Source organism: Vicia villosa, unplaced genomic scaffold, assembly GCF_029867415.1.
Source record: "Vicia villosa cultivar HV-30 ecotype Madison, WI unplaced genomic scaffold, Vvil1.0 ctg.000986F_1_1, whole genome shotgun sequence".
NCBI classification, from domain to species: domain Eukaryota; kingdom Viridiplantae; phylum Streptophyta; class Magnoliopsida; order Fabales; family Fabaceae; genus Vicia; species Vicia villosa.
The window spans coordinates 204,741-222,255 of NW_026705443.1; the positions used below are offsets into that span (position 1 = coordinate 204,741).

A 17,515-nucleotide genomic window follows, 5' to 3' on the forward strand; every position below is an offset into this window, starting at 1 on the left:
TTGCCTTGTGTTTTTTTTGCAGAATAGCCATGTCCCTCGAATACGAGGATACCTCAGCCGTGTTGCCTCGAACAAATAAAGGTCATAAGTCCCTAATGATGTTGCCTTCGATACATTGATATGACCTCAACCCTCGGAAGTTGCCTACGAAAAAGGCTGAGGTATCCTCTGGTTGCCTACGAAAAAGGCTGTTCTGATCCTTCCCTTTAGACTACCTGCCTTCTCTATGGCATGGGTCAGTCTTTAGGCGAATGATAACTCGATGACCCGTCTACATCCAAACGAAAGGCTTCCTGCCCTCTCATGGCATGGATAGACCCTTTCATCCTGAAAGGCTAAAAGAAACATATAATCTAAGTTTAAGGTAATTGCCCCTAATTGCTTTGCCTTGCTCTAAACTTTTCTATATTTTTTCTCATAATTCTTCAAAAATGGCTACGCTCATTTACGAGCTAAAGTCCACTTTTCTTCTTCTTCTACATTTCTGAAAACAAAAGAGCAAAGCAATTAAGAGCCCATGGAAAACCATGGATGCAAAGGGTGCCTTACACCTTCCCTTTGCATAAATTATCCCCCGAACTCAGTTTTCTTTAAAAAGGTTTTTTCTGTTTCTTTTAGCCTTTCTGATTAATTTGGATAAAATAAAAGTCGGTGGCGACTCTTGCTTACCGCGACATTTTTCGATTATAAAAAAAAAGTCAGTTCACTGTATTACAGAACTGGCGACTCTGCTGGGGATAAAATTCGATAAAAGAGGGGTTACCTTAAAGGTTTAGGATTCACTTTAAATGTTTTCTATTGTTTGCTTTGTTTGTTTTATTTTTCAAGGCTGTATTGGGTATTCTGCTGTGTGAAAGATCCTACACCCGGATCTAGTGTACCTTAAGTATGTGGCCATAGACCAGGAATGCTGTACGACATGTATCGTTATGGTTGAACTGGTGGCCACCGTTAGTGCGACGCTTTGGTTTGTCCTGATGGCCCTTGAAACTGATCGAGGAGACGTTTGGCTACCGCTTGGTGTCATGAGCACTAATTCGCCTTTAGAACCTTAGTCGAACTTGACTTTGACTTATAAGAAGTAGCGAGATGGCTGGCTTTGGATTCCCGACTGAAGATACTCGATGCTACACTCATTGAGATTGGACTCAAGGGATGCTTTTGGCTGGCCGATTGTGCGCTATGTCGAGACAATGCCCACGAGAAAGATCAGGGATATGAGCACCATAGAACCTGGTTACTATTTAAGATAGGTTGAACCAACTAAACGAAAGGAGGAAGGGTATATACCTATGGACCTCATGCATGCCTACCCTTAAGGCAATTGTCTGACTTGTTTGTGTTTATTATCTAATTGGCATCATGACATCATGACATCATAGCATATCATATCCACTAACGATTTCAAGGACCTAGAAATTTATCTTTGTATTGTTTTGTAGGACATGGCCTTTGCTACTAGAGATTATGTATGACTCAACTTTGTGGGGATACCATCCGAGCTTAAGGAGCTTGCCTTAAGTGTTCCTGGAGATTCTAAGTTCGCAGAAAGACATGGTTATCTCCTCTGATTGGTTACTTCTCCATTTGAAGAAAATATGATGAGGGTTCTATGCCAATTCTTTGATCCTGAGCACCATTGCTTCACATTTCCAGATTACCAGTTGGTACCTACCTTGGAGGAGTTCTCGGAATTACTTGGTGTACAAATCTCTTATCATTTGCCCTTCACTGGTTTGGAAGACACGCCAAAACCCGAGACTATTGCTGCTGCGTTACACCTAAAGAGATCAGACATTGCTTCTAACTGGGACACTAAGAATGGGGTTGAAGGCATCTCCGCCAAGTTCTTATTTGGGAAAGCTCGACAATTTCTGAAAGCCATGAGTTACCACGCATTTGAAGATGTTTTGGCTTTATTGATATATAGTTTGGTGTTGTTTCCTAACCCCGATCAATTCATAGATGTGCATGCAATCAAGATCTTTTTAACCCACAATCCTGTGCCTACACTACTTGGAGATATTCTACACTCTCTTCACTCTCGTATCATGAAGAAACGAGGGACTCTTATGTGCTGCACACCTCTTCTAGCTAGGTGGTTTATTTCACACCTTCCTCGCTCAGTGATTAGAAACGATCAAAAAATGCAATGGTCTCGAAGGATTATGTCACTCTCTCATTCAGATATCCGTTGGCACGTCATGTCTCAGGAGTACGTCACCATTATTGATCATTGTGGGAAATTCCCTAATGTGCCACTCCTTGGCATTAGAGGGGGCATTACCTACAACCCTTCACTAGCCCTACGACAGTTTGGTTATGCTCGTAGAGATGGTCCTCATCACTTGATTATTGAAGGGGTTGTTATTCTCCATCCAAACATGCCTACCGACTTGGAAGAGCTACAAAAGTCATGGGTTCAATTGAAAGAGGAAAGGGATACTTTTGAGGCTCAATTCCGTGCTAAAGAGAAACAAGTGTTAGAACTCACAAGACTACTTCATGCGGAGCAAGGCATTAACAACTTCATTGGGTCAAAGAGGAAGCGTCCATGGGAGACTTGAAGGAGCTTCACTTTATTAATATTATTTCTAGTTGTTTTGTTTATTTATTTGTTTTCTTTTGTAAGCCTAAAAGTGGCAAAGACCATAACTAAAGTACAATTTCATTATTATTATTATTATTATTTATTATTAATAAGTTTGTTCTTTCTTTTTGTTTTAAACAAATTTAAATTTCAAAGTCCTTGAAAACATTGCATATGCATAATCATATCATTCATAAACATCGCATCATAGGTTTCATAAAAACAAATGCCTCATCTTTCCGCTGTTTATTTCAGTAAGAAAGATGAATCTCGAACAATCTATCAAGGATCTCCAAGCTCAGAATGCTGAATTTCAAGCCTTGATCCTGAACTTGTCCAAAGGGCAAGATGAACTGAAAGCTCTCCTGACTAAGAAGACGAAGACTCAGAAACCTAAAGGAGTGATCAACTTGGGAAGAAGGTTCAAAGGCCGTCCTAAGAAAGCCGAAGAAGCTGAAATCCCTAAGGATGAGGAAGAAGAAGAGCATGATGGTGACGCTGAAGGTAATGGGGACTCTGATGGTCAAGGTGAGGACGAAGAAGAGTATCCCGAAGACGAGGATGAATCTGATGAGAAGTATAGGCTACTGGAAGAGCGTCTGAGAAGCGTAGAAATTCAGAAGATACCTGGGATGGATTTTGAGGAGTTGGGGCTCATTCCTGGGGTCGTTATTCCTCCAAAGTTCAAAACTCCCACCTCTGCTAAGTATGATGGAATCTCCTGTCCCAAGATGCACTTGAGGTCTTATGTAAGGAAGATTCAGCCGCACACTGCTGATAAGAAGCTGTGGATCCACTTCTTCCAAGAGAGCTTATCTGGAACTCAACTCGAATGGTACTATCAATTGGAAAGTGCTAACATCCGTAGCTGGGAGGATTTGATGGGTGCCTTCTACCAACAATATCGATACAATTCCGATCTTGCACCAACTCGCATGCAACTACAAAGCATGTCTATGGGACCTAAGGAAAGTTTCAAGGAATATGCGCAAAAGTGGAGAGATTTAGCTGGGAGAGTTCAACCTTCTCTGACTGATAGGGAATTGGTGGACATGTTCATGGGCACACTAACTGGGCCGTTTTATAGTCACTTGCTGGGTAGTTCCTCGTCTGGTTTTACTGATCTTATACTGACTGGAGAGCATGTTGAGAATGGTATTCGAAGTGGGAAGATTCAAGTGGGCACATCTTCTGGTACTACAAAGAAGCCATACCAAGGAAGAAATGAGTCTAATGCGGTTCAAAGCCAGAGGGGTCGTGGTAGGAATGATCAGAATCAGTCTATTGGCGCCGTCCTCATCTCTACTCCAACATCTCAACAAGTTCCTAGACAAGAGTATCAACGCAAGAATGATAAACCAAGGCGAAAATACACCTCGATCAGTATGCCTTTGTCTCAAGTCCTACAATATCTTTTGAAGGCTAAGCTGGTCACACTGAAAGATCCTCCGAAGTTTGTCAACACTGCAAGTCCAAATTATGATCCCAAGGCTACATGTGCTTATCATTCCAACGCTACTGGGCACAATGCAGATAATTGTTGGGCACTGAGAAACCAAGTTCAAGATATGATAGAAGCTGGCGAGATCGAGTTCGATGCTCCCGAGACTCCTAATGTCATCACTACTCCGATGCCAAAACACGACAAGACTGTTAACGCTATCATGGACATTGTTTATATCCATGATGTGAGAGATTTGTCGACTCCGCTTCTTAAAATCAAGAGGCAACTGATACAAGCTGGTTTATTTCCTGGTTGTGATCCTGATTGCTATTATTGCGCACGCCTACCCAATGGTTGTGAGAATCTGAAGAGAGGAATTCAAAAATGGATGGATCGTCGTACCATCATGTTTGAAAGGATCCCTTCTGTTGAGGATTTATGCGAAGGTTTCTCTCATGGCTTGAAGTTCGAAGATGTGTCCGTAATTTCCAAAGCTCCGCTAAAAATCCCTACTAAGGCTCCTTTCAAGATTTTTGCTGAACCTCGTGTGGCTCCGATTGTTATTACTAAACCTGGTCCGATACCATACTCTTCTGACAAAGCTATCCCTTGGAATTATGGTGCTGAGGTCTATGTCCAAGGAACTAAGCAAGAACTCGAATCTGATAAAGTTCTTGAAGATACCAATCCTGGTGTGGATAATATTGCTGGGACTAGTAAAGTAACAAGAAGTGGAAGGGTGTTTTCTCCAGAGATTTCTCCGAACACTGCTCCGCCTACTATTATTGTTACCCAAATGCTGATGCTCGTGGTAAAAGACCATTGCATGAACCTGAGACTGTCACTGAAAATCCACCATATGATGACACAAATGAGTTCCTGAAGATCATTCGCAAGAGTGATTATGATATTGTTGAACAAATGGGGCATACTCCTTCCAAGATCTCTATGCTGTCACTTCTGAGTTGTTCCAAAACTCACGCCAAAGCCATGATGAAGTTTCTAGAAGCTGCCCATGTGCCTCAAGATATCTCTGTCAATCAACTTGAGAATTGCATTGCAAACCTGACAACAGAGAACTACCTTGGGTTTTCTGATGCTGATCTGAGTCCTAGTGGAAAGAACCATAACAAAGCGCTACACATCTCCATTGAATGTGGGGGCACTACTCTGGCCCATGTTCTAGTGGATAATGGTTCATCTCTAAATGTGATGCCCACGCTGGTATTGGACAAACTCCGACCTGAAGGAGCTACGTTGAAATCTAGTGATGTGATTGTCAAAGCTTTTGATGGATCAATGAGTGCTGTACATGGTGAAATTGAGCTCTCGATCAGGGTAGGTTCCCAAACCTTCAATACTGTGTTCTATGTGATGGACATTCATCCTGCTTATTCCTGTTTACTTGGGCGTCCTTGGATACATGGGGCAAATGCTGTGACATCAACTCTCCATCAGAAACTTAAATACCCTGCAAAAGGCAAGATTGTTACTGTCCATGGCGAAGAAGAGTATGTGGTAAGTTTCGTGGATGAAACCAAGTATGTTGAGCTCACCATAGAAGGTTTTGAGACTCCCCGTCAAGCATTCGAGTTGGTCCCTCAAGTAATCTCTGAGACTAAACATGTCTACACTCCTCCTAAAGTTACTAGAATTCCTCCGTCAATGGCTTCTCTGAAAGACGCTAAGGCTGTGGTAGAAGAAGGTGGCTGCACTATCTGGGGGCAACTTCCTGATATTCCTTACAAGTCCAACAAATGGGGTCTAGGCTGCACTTCTAAAGATCAGAGTGAAGGAAAACATCCTCGTCCCAAAGGTTTGAAGTATCATTTCATCAGCAAAGGAGTCAACGCCATTAGTGAAGATGAATACAACTGCAACCTGGACAAATGGGTCTTCCCTACATCAGACAAAGGACTGGACAACTGGGAGACTCAAGACATTGTTTCCATCTCCTATAATCAGGAGTAATCGTCGTTCTTAGTTTTATTTCTTGCTTTCCTTTATATTTCCAATTTCAATTTCTGTATTTCAATAAACGATAAACTCTAAAAGCCTTGTGTCCCGCCCGAGGCACAATGGTCCATTGTTAGGGCTTGTCATTTCATAAGCATATTTTCATTCAATAAATCATTGGACGTTTCGTATTCAAAAATTGTGTGTTCGTTTTTATTTTCTTGCTTTACTTTTATAGCTATGTTTTCTTACACACACGCACGTACTGCACTACAGATTCACATCCACTATGGATCCTATTGATAACGACTCTGCTATTGCTAAATATGACTTTGAAAATCCGATCTACCAAGCTGAGGACGAAGGTGAGGAAGATTGTGAAGTGCCTAGAGAACTTGCCAGATTACTAGAGCAAGAAGAGAAGACTATACAGCCGCATGAAGAGCCAATCGAGATTGTGAACATAGGTACCGATGAGGAAAAGAAAGAGATCAAGATAGGGGCTGAATTAGGGGATGTTGTTAAACAGAGATTGATCAAGATGTTACGAGACAATGTTGAGATCTTTGCTTGGTCCTATGAAGATATGCCTGGGCTCGACACTGATATTGTTGTTCACCGTCTACCGATCAAAGAAAATAGTCCCCCGGTTAAACAGAAGTTACGAAGAAGTAGACCTGACATGGCTCAGAAAATCAAAGAAGAGGTCGAAAAACAATTCAATGCTGGGTTCTTGAAAGTTGTGAGTTACCCGCCATGGATCGCCAATATTGTACCCGTACCAAAGAAGGATGGAAAGGTCAGAATGTGTGTAGACTATAGAGATTTGAATCGAGCAAGCCCGAAAGATGATTTCCCACTACCACATATTGATATTCTAGTTGATAGTACTGCACAATGCAAAGTGTTCTCTTTCATGGATGGTTTCTCAGGTTATAATCAGATAAAGATGGCGCCCGAAGACATGGAAAAGACAACTTTCACTACGCCTTGGGGCACTTTCTGTTACAAGGTCATGCCGTTTGGGTTGAAGAACGCTGGGGCAACATACCAACGTGCGATGGTATCTTTGTTCCATGATATGATCCACAAAGAAATAGAGGTCTATGTTGATGATATGATTGCCAAATCCAACACTGAAGAAGAACATCTAGATCACCTGCAAAAGTTGTTTGATAGGTTGAAGAAGTACAAGTTGAGACTGAATCCGAACAAGTGCACCTTTGGTGTAAGGTCTGGTAAACTGCTGGGTTTTGTTGTTAGTAGTAAAGGTATCAAAGTCGATCCTGCAAAGGTAAAAGCAATACAAGAGATGCCTGCTCCACGAAACAAGAAAGAAGTTAGAGGATTCCTGGGACGTTTGAACTACATTGCCAGATTTATCTCCCATCTGACTGCTACTTGTGAGCCAATTTTCAAATTACTGAGAAAAGATCAAGTGGTGAAGTGGAACGACCAATGTCAAGAAGCTTTTGACAAAATAAAAGAATACCTGCAAGAACCTCCGATTATGATACCACCTGTTGAAGGAAGACCTCTAATTATGTACTTAACCGTGCTAGAGAACTCAATGGGGTGCGTACTGGGGCAACATGACGAGTCTGGTCGAAAAGAGTATGCAATATACTACCTTAGCAAAAAGTTTACCGACTGTGAAACAAGATACTCACTACTCGAGAAAACTTGCTGTGCTTTGGCATGGGCTGCTCGCCGACTGAGACAGTATATGTTGAACCATACCACTTTATTGATCTCTAGAATGGATCCTATCAAATACGTGTTCGAAAAGCCTGCTCTCTTTGGACGAATAGCAAGATGGCAAATGATATTAACTGAGTACGACATCCAATATACAACTCAAAAAGCAATCAAAGGAAGCATAGTGGCGGATCATTTGGCACAACAAGCTGTGGACGACTATCAATCCATGAGTTTTGAATTTCCAAATGAAGATGTTATGTTTGTTACTGATTGTGAAGAGCCTGGTCCGGATGAAGGACCTGAACCTGGATCCCGATGGACTATGGTATTCGATGGAGCTTCAAATGCACTTGGTAATGGTATTGGCGCAGTGATTATCTCCCCTGAAGGTGGACACACTCCATTCACTGCAAGGTTATGTTTCGATTGTACCAACAATATGGCCGAGTATGAAGCATGTATTTTAGGACTCCGAGCTGCTATCGACCTAAGGATCAAGTTCTTAGAAGTATATGGGGACTCTGCCTTAGTCATCAGTCAAGTCAAAGGAGAATGGGACACGAAGCACCCTAATCTCATGCCTTATAAAGAAATGGTGTTGTCTTTAATTACATACTTCGAAGAGATTACTTTTGAACATATTCCCCGAGAAGAGAACCAATTAGCTGATGCATTGGCTACTATGTCATCCATGTTCAAAGTCAGATGGGATAATGAGGCTCCTATAGTTACCATAAGAAGACATGACGAACCTGCACACTGTTACGAGATAGCTACTGATGAGGTCGAAGAAAAGCCGTGGTTTCACGAAGTAAAAAGATACCTCGAGACCCAAGAATACCCTGAAGGGGCATCTATCAATGACAAGAAGTTCTTAAGAAGGTTCGCATCCAAGTTCTTTCTAAGCAATGGAACCTTATACAAACGCAATCATGATTCAACCCTGCTTCGTTGTGTGAACAAGAAGGAAGCTGAGGAGATCATGGAAGACATGCATGATGGTACTTTTGGAACCCATTCTAGTGGACATACTATGGCTAAAAAGATTCTGAGAGCAGGTTATTACTGGTCCACTATGGAAACTGACTGTCACCAACATTCTAGAACATGTCACAAATGCCAGATATACGCCGACAAAGTACACGTGCCTCCTGTTCCTCTGAATGTTCTGACTGCTCCTTGGCCTTTCGCAATGTGGGGCATTGATATGATCGGAGAAATTAAACCTACTGCCTCCAATGGACATCGCTTCATCCTAGTGGCCATTGATTACTTCACCAAATGGGTAGAAGCTGCTTCCTTTGCTTCCGTAACCAATAATGTGGTGGCTCGATTCATTGAACACAATCTCATCTATCGATACGGCATCCCCGAAAGGATTATCACCGATAATGGTACCAATTTGAATAATAAGATGATTATCGAGCTCTGCACGCAATTCAATATCAAACACCACAACTCCTCTCCTTATAGACCAAAGATGAATGGCACTGTGGAGGCCGCCAATAAGAATATAAAGAAGATCGTGCAGAAAATGACTGTGACCTACAAGGATTGGCATGAAAAGTTACCATTTGCTCTTCATGGATACCGTACCTCCGCACGTACATCAACTGGGGCAACCCCGTTCTCATTAGTCTATGGTATGGAAGCTGTGTTACCGATTGAAGTTCAGATTCCATCTTTGAGGATCATGAAAGAGGCAGAGCTAGACGAAGACGAATTGATTCAGACTCGACTAGATCAGATAAACCTGATTGACGAAAAGAGGCTCGCGGCTGTTTGTCATGGACAGTTGTATCAGAAGCGTATGATCAAGGCATTTAACAAGAGAGTCAAACAACAAGTTTATCAGACTGGTGACTTGGTTATAAAGAGGATTATTCTACCACAAGGTGATCCTAGGGGCAAGTGGACGCCTACATATGAAGGACCATTCGTAATCAAGAAGATATTCTCTGGAGGAGAAATGATACTCACTACCATGGATGGCGAAGACTTTCCTCATCCCGTGAACGCTGACATAGTCAAAAAATACTACGCATAAAAAAGGACCCGCTAGGTCGACGTACCTAGGCAAAAATAAGGGCATCCCGACAAACCAAAAGGGTTTGGGCAAAAGTTAGGGATATATATAAAAAAAAGTGTACACCCGGCAAGTCGAAAACCCGAAAGGGCGACTTGGGCAAAAAAGGGTATCCTGGTAGGCTGAAAACCTGAAAAGGCAGCCTAGGCAAAAGTTAAGGATTAAAGCGTACGACTATGTCTCGTTCAGATCTCTCATCAATCAGATACATCTACAACATCAAGCTCGAAGGGCCCAGATTGATTCAATCATCTTTCTCCAACAAGCAAGGGATGAGATGCTCGAAGACATAATAGCAATAGCAGAATTGAAACTCAATAGAATTGTTTCTACATAGCTATTTGTCTTTCTTTGTTTTATTTTGTACCTTTTTCAAAAAACACACAATATGTTCCTTATTCCGCCTCTTCATGGCTTTTTCTTAATACAAGTTACTTTCTCTACTTCAAATTTGTCATTTCTTTTCCCAATACGCAAACGTCCAATGTTAACTTTGAACGAACATATGCATATGAACATGATTATCATTTATCTTTTCTTTCGTAAAATATCTACTAGATAGGTAGGAAAGGCGAAGAAACAATGTCTAAAGTAACCCAGAAGTCCTTCTTTCAAAGTCAACAATCTGAAGGAATCCCCACAGAGCCAGAAGATCATATCCTCACAGAGCCAGAAGATCATATCCCCAAAGAGTAATCATTAGGAAGATATCTTCAAGAGTTCTCATCTCGACAAAGACAGGGCTCCCCAACAGAGCTTACATCTTCAACACTACCGGTCGTCCAACATATGGCTCTTCCCCAACATGATTTATTAATATCTCTAAATCAGGGTACATCAAACTACTAATCATCCCCAAGCAGAAACCATAAATCCCCAGTTGAGCATCTTCAAGACAAGATCGGACAGTAAAATCACAAGGATACAGAGATTTACTTTCTCAATCGAGACGACAAAAAATCATATTCACATATCACATGTCATAAACATATTCATACAATTGCATACACGTTCATACATGATACATAAAGCATCGCGACAAGTGCGTACATAACATGCGAGGTTCTCATTTATTTTGAGAGTCCCGTCACATAAACGCATTACATGCATCATGACATGGCATAAAAAACTAACTTTACCTTTTTCAGGTTACTACTGCAGTCAAAATAAACATTATCTATCTTCAGATCTAAGTCGATACCTTTGACGGTTCCTTAATGATCTACCTTTGGAGTTAAGTCGATACCTTGGACGGTTCCTTAATGATCCACCTTTAGAGTTAAGTCGATACCTTGGACGGTTCCTTAACAATCTACCTTTAGATCTAAGTCGATACCTTGGACGGTTCGTTAATGATCTACCTTTTGGAATTAAGTCGATACCTTGGACGGTTCCTTAATGATCCACCTTTAGAGTTAAGTCGATACCTTGGACGGTTCCTTGACAATCTACCTTTAAATCTAAGTCGATACCTTGGACGGTTCCTTAATGATCTACCTTTTGAAATTAAGTCGATACCTTGGACGGTTCCTTAATGATCTACCTTCAGATTTAAGTCGATATCTCAGACGATCTAAAAGCAGTTCCGTAAAGATCAACACTCAAACAACTACTTCTCAAACACTCCAAACATAATCTAATGCATGATTTACTGGATGGCATCCTCAAGCCAATCCCCGACAAAGGAAAATTTCTTGGTATTCTAGTGTTCAATCATCTTCCACCTTCAGATACCGACTGGCATACAAACCACTCTACATCTTCAGGTTTAAGACAATTGAACAGGGGCAGCTGTCATACCCCAAAATTTGCCCATACATTTTCCCTCATTCCAATTCAAATCAATACTCAAAGCTCCAGGACACACTCTCCTATACAAGGCTCTAAAACTAGGGTTTGGCTCACTCAAAGGAAAATCAGTGAATCAATGGCTCCAAGACATCTCATATGGCTCAATACATCCCACATTATCTCTATGACAAGTACCAGGCCTCAATTCAAAGAATTGGTCACTCATTTGTTCAGAAAGTCAACAGTCGACTAAGTTAACCTAAAAGTCAACTGTGGTCAAAGTAAAGTCAAAACTCCTGATTTTTTTTCAATATCCTCATATTGAAGTATCATTCACCATTTGATCAATAATTGATCATGGTTCATCAAGGAAAGATCAAAAATCAACAAATCAAAAAAGTTTCTAAATTAGGGTTTTGTATTGGAAAAGTCAACTGAACTTTGACCAGCCATAACTCTCACATGGAACATCCAAAATTTTCCATCCAAAGCTCATTTTAAAGGAAACTTGATTCTCAACAAAATTGTGTCTCACATGCCAAGTCTAAAAATGCTTCAGTTGAGAGATATGGACCAAAACATTATAGGTCCTTTTCAAAAATCAACAAAAAGATGCTTTTTTCAAAAAGACATAAAATGAGCATGGAAAATCATTTTGATATGAGACCAAAGACACTGGTTAGAGGACTCTTTAAGGTTTCGAAAAAGTCCACAAGCTTGAAAAAATATTGAGATATGAAGAAATGGCATGGTGTACAAGTCCATCTATTTTTCAAGGGTGTACAACAGGAAAAAGCCTAAAATTCAAAATATTTCTAAATGGGCTTGCATTCTTTTTATTCTATCCTCATTATAAGCCCATCCACGAGATAAAAACAAAGATTTTTTATTTTTCATAATTTTTATTAATTATTTATGATTTTAATCCATTTTAATCATGATTTAATTATATAAAATATGAAAAATAATGAAAGATTTGATTTTCCTTCAAATGCAATCATCATTAATCACCAAATATTCAATATTCATATAAAAATTCGTGCAAGAACAAATTGGTAGGAAAAAGATTGAATTTGGCCAAATTTGGAAATCTTACAAATCAAATTTTCTCAAACAAGCAATCCAAGATTCGAGGAAGATTTGATCAAATTTTATTGCCCTAACTTCACCTCTATAAGTATGTGAGCAAGGCCAGACACAAGGTTTCACGAATTTGCAGCCATAGAATCCAAAACCCGAGTTCAAAGTTCACCAAAAATTTCAAACTACAATTCTGCATTACAAATCATTTCAAGGCGCTTGATCGTTTCCAATACGTTCCTTGGACGCCACTGAAGCTAACCAGATACTCGTTCGCGATCAACACCCCCAGAATTATCTCCTTTTTAGAAAGGTAAGTCATTATTTTTTTTGTTTCGATTGCATTAATTCATGCATCATTCTTGGAATTTGGTTGCGTATTTTTGATCCCCATGCTGTTTAGAACGTTTCTGGGTCATTGTTTCGTTGTTTGCGTGAATGTATGCTAAAACACCATTGTTGAAGGTTAGGTTTCGTTTTGGGGCTTTTTTATACAGGTAAAATTAGCTTCAACTAAGGGCATGGTTGAGTTCGTGAGGTCTGGACGATTGTGTTCGTGGCCTCGCGAAATATTTTTGTTGCTTTTGTGCGTATTCGTAAACTTGCAGAGCTATGACGACGGAGGAGATGAACCGTAGGTAAAAGTTTGTTTTTGGCAACGGATGGAGGTCAGGGATGACTACGTGGCGGTCGGTTACTGGCCCAATTCAAAACGCGCGCGCGCGTTTGTTGTTTGAGGATCAGATGGATCCGGCGCATCATGACTCATGAGGGTATCATGCTCCCTCGCTCCTGCAGCCACCGGATCTCACTTGTTCACAATCCAATGCTACTAAAGCTGCATGCGTACCATGGTCCACCACAGAAGCGTCACACCGGATCAAAAGTTATGTTTTTCATAATTTTTTTTATTTTTAATTACGTAACCCTATTCTTTTTTATTTATTTAATATATATATATATATATATATATATATATATATATATATATTTGTATATTATATATAATATGTAATATATATTTCTTTTCAAATGTTTTCTTTGCAAAATATGTGATATATATAATAATAGTAGTTAAATATTTTATTTACCATTTATTCTCTTGTTTAATTTATATATTCATGTTATCTAATTTATTTTATATATTTATTTACATTATTTATTAAATTCATATATATATATATATATATATATATATATATATATATATATATTATTTAAATTATCTTTCTTATTTATTTATTTCATCTAAATTATTTATATATTAATTTGTCTTCTTATTTAAATTATATTTATTTACTTATATATTTTTAATAATAAATTCATATATGCTTTACTTTAATTCCAAAAAATTCATAAAAATTACTTTTACACTCGATTTAATTTTATTATCCCGATTTAATTAATTAGGTCGCGAGACCAATAATTAATTAAATCGTTTATATTTTCTTATTTAAATTCGTACCCTAATCAGGGTTTACGAAGATCCTGCCCTACACTAAATGTTTTTTTTCTATGTCTTTTCAGGGTCGACTTTCCAGATACCATCCGACTACGCGCCTGATCAAAAACCCAAAGCTAAGTACCCTACTTATTTTAAAAGTCTATTTTGTTTCCTTTTAAAATTAGGGTTTGTCTTTCCTTCATTCTTCTGCCTTTGCCATTTTTTAGGGTTACCTCCGAGGCTTCCCTCCGATCGCTAACCATATCAGATCAAATGCAAAGCTAAGTATCTTTCATTTATTTATTCCTTCTTAAATTCATTATCTTCTTTTCTTTAAGGTTAATTTCGTTTGCCTCCGAACTGATAATGCACTCACCCCTCTGTTTATTCTTTCTTTTCCAATTTTCAGGGTTTGTTAAATTGCCAAAGCTACAAACATTGGTAACCCTAAACCCTAACTCTAACGTCTTCTATTTTTGTGTTTTAATTATATTCTGCTGGTTTCAATTCCCCTATCCTCCGCTGGTTACAATTTCCCTTCCCCATTATTATTGTTAATGTGGTTAGTAATCTTAGGGAGTGCAAGCCTTTAAATTAATTTAGATAATTAATTACAAGATAAAATTTCTGAATTAATCACGTGATTGTTGCACCCACGCACACTTTTGGGGTAACCTCTCTGTTGCCTTGTTGCCTGTTGGCTTGTTTTTTTTTTGCAGAATAGCCATGTCCCTCGAATACGAGGATACCTCAGCCGTGTTGCCTCGATACAAATAAAGGTCATAAGTCCCTAATGATGCTGCCTTCGATACATTGATATGACCTCGACCCTCGGAAGTTGCCTACGAAAAAGGCTGAGGTATCCTCTGGTTGCCTACGAAAAAGGCTGTTCTGATCCTTCCCTTTAGACTACCTGCCTTCTCTATGGCATGGGTCAGTCTTTAGGCGAATGATAACTCGATGGCCCGTCTACATCCAAACGAAAGGCTTCCTGCCCTCTCATGGCATGGATAGACCCTTTCATCCTGAAAGGCTAAAAGAAACCTATCATCTAAGTTTAAGGTAATTGCCCCTAATTGCTTTTCCTTGCTCTAAACTTTTCTATATTCTTTCTCATAATTCTTCAAAAATGGCTACGCTCATTTATGAGCTAAAGTCCACTTTTCTTCTTCTTCTACATTTCTGAAAACAAAAGAGCAAAGCAATTAAGAGCCCATGGAAAACCATGGATGCAAAGGGTGCCTTACACCTTCCCTTTGCATAAATTACCCCCCGAACTCAGTTTTCTTTAAAAAGGTTTTTTTCTGTTTCTTTTAGCCTTTCTGATTAATTTGGATAAAATAAAAGTCAGTGGCGACTCTTGCTTACCGCGACATTTTTCGATTATAAAAAAAAGTCAGTTCACCGTATTACAAAACCCAAGAGCTTACCGGATCTTACTCCAAAGGTACACTTGTTCGGATTATGTCGCAACCTGTACTTCCTGAGTCTGTCAAACAGCTTGTGCAGATGACCCAGATGTTCTTCTTCGGTGTTGGACTTTGCAATCATATCATCCACATAAACCTCTATTTCCTGGTGAATCATATCATGGAACAGAGCTACCATTGCACGCTGATACGTTGCTCCTGCATTCTTTAAACCAAAGGGCATCACTTTGTAACAAAAGGTTCCCCAGGGTGTTGTAAAGGTTGTCTTTTCCATGTCTTCGGGCGCCATCTTGATTTGGTTGTAACCTGAGAATCCGTCCATAAAGGAAAATACCTTGCATTGTGCAGTATTGTCAACCAGTACATCGATGTGAGGTAAAGGGAAATCATCCTTGGGGCTTGCCCGATTTAGATCTCTGTAGTCTACACACATTCTGACTTTCCCGTCTTTTTTAGGCACAGGCACAATGTTAGCTATCCATGGAGGATAACTCACAACTTTTAGAAAACCAGCGTTGAGTTGCTTCTCAACCTCGTCTTTAATCTTCTTGGACATGTCGGGCCTACTTCTCCGCAGCTTCTGCTTAACTGGAGTGCTACCTTCTTTGATTGGCAGGCGATGGACCATAATATCCGTGTCGTGACCAGGCATATCTTCATAGGACCAAGCGAATATCTCGACGTAGTCTTGTAACATTTGAATCAGTCTTTGCTTGACACTGTCTTTTAAATCAGCCTCTATCTTGACTTCTTTCCTTTCTTCGTCACTGCCCAGGTTGATAACCTCAATTGGCTCTTCATGCGGCTGTATAGACTTTTCTTCTTGTTCTAACAGCCTTGCAAGTTCCCTAGGTACTTCACAATCTTCCTCACTTTCGTCCTCAGTTTGGTAGATCGGATTTTCAAAGTCATGACTGGCAATAGCAGAACTGTTATCAATAGGATCCAGAGTGAATGTGAATCTGCATTTATTATGTGGGTGTGTGTAAGAACACATAGATATTTGAAAACGAATAAAGTAAAGAGATAAACAAAAAGGATCGCAAAATTTGAACATGCAAACGTCCCATGATTTTATTGAATGAACATATGATTATGGTATGACAAACCCTTATAAAAAGGACCAGTGTGCTTCGGGCAAGGCACCTGGCTTTTAAGTTCATGGTTCGATAGTACCGGAACCATTTTTATTTTTTGAACATATAAACAACCAAAACAGGAAATTGCATTTACTCCTGATCAAAGGAGATAACATCTTCAGCTTCCCAGTTGTTCAATCCATTGTTGTGAGTGGGGAATATCCAGTTGCCCCAGTTGCAGTTGTCTTCTTCGTCTTCCACAACATTGACTTCTTTGGTGACGAGATGAGCTGTTGATCCTTCAGGATGAGCAAGATGCTCTGCTGGATATGAGAGCCCAGGCTGTGGTACCTCTGTTGGTTGAGAGAGATACTCGATAAGATCGTCCCATCCAATTGGGATGATGTCTTTGATAGAGACTTGTGCACTCTGATAGGCAGTGTACTCCAACAGAAAATCATTCTTCCCATTTGGTGTTTCCCAGACTTCTTCAGGAGTGACAGGGCTTGTGATTGTCATATTTTTTTCGAAATGTTCATCCCATCCAGTTGGGATAATGTCTTCGATGGCGACTTGCGAGCTCAGGGGAGCAGAATATTTCACCAAAAAGTCATACTTGCCACTCGGTTCTCCCAGTGTATCCCATGCTTCTCTTGGAATAAGTGGATTGGGTGGACTTTGGTATTGCTTAGCAATGGAACTTGTGAGACTTTTGTCATCTTCAAACTGATCATCCCATCCAGTTAGGACAATGTCTTCAATGGCAATCAAAGAACTTCGAGGAGCAATGTACTTCACTAGAAAGTCGTACTTGCCGCTTGGTTCTCCCAAAGTATCCCAAACCTCTTTGGAAATGGGTGGAACTTCATTTGGATGTTGCTTAGTAATATGGTTTGAGATCACTTCGTCGTCTT

At 39.9% G+C, this 17,515-nt stretch overlaps 1 protein-coding gene across 1 annotated transcript; it reads left to right on the forward strand.

The window, feature by feature from the left end:
• The first annotated feature begins 3,975 nt into the window (after positions 1–3,975).
• LOC131632676 (uncharacterized) lies at positions 3,976–6,005 on the forward strand. The gene is made up of 5 exons (XM_058903413.1): positions 3,976–4,387; positions 4,481–4,845; positions 4,977–5,372; positions 5,493–5,678; positions 5,784–6,005. Exons 1-5 carry the CDS (start codon positions 3,976–3,978, stop codon positions 6,003–6,005), a joined length of 1,581 nt encoding a protein of 526 aa, XP_058759396.1.
• The last annotated feature ends 11,510 nt before the right edge of the window (positions 6,006–17,515 follow it).

Bases quoted from the DNA above. Each gene is read 5' to 3' on its own strand.
- LOC131632676 (XM_058903413.1), top strand. From the start codon at position 3,976: ATGCCTTTGTCTCAAGTCCTACAATATCTTTTGAAGGCTAAGCTGGTC. The intron at 4,388-4,480 runs GTTGTGAGAATC...ATTTATGCGAAG, and splicing joins TTGCGCACGCCTACCCAATG to GTTTCTCTCATGGCTTGAAG. The intron at 5,373-5,492 runs GTAGGTTCCCAA...ACTCTCCATCAG, and splicing joins AAATTGAGCTCTCGATCAGG to AAACTTAAATACCCTGCAAA.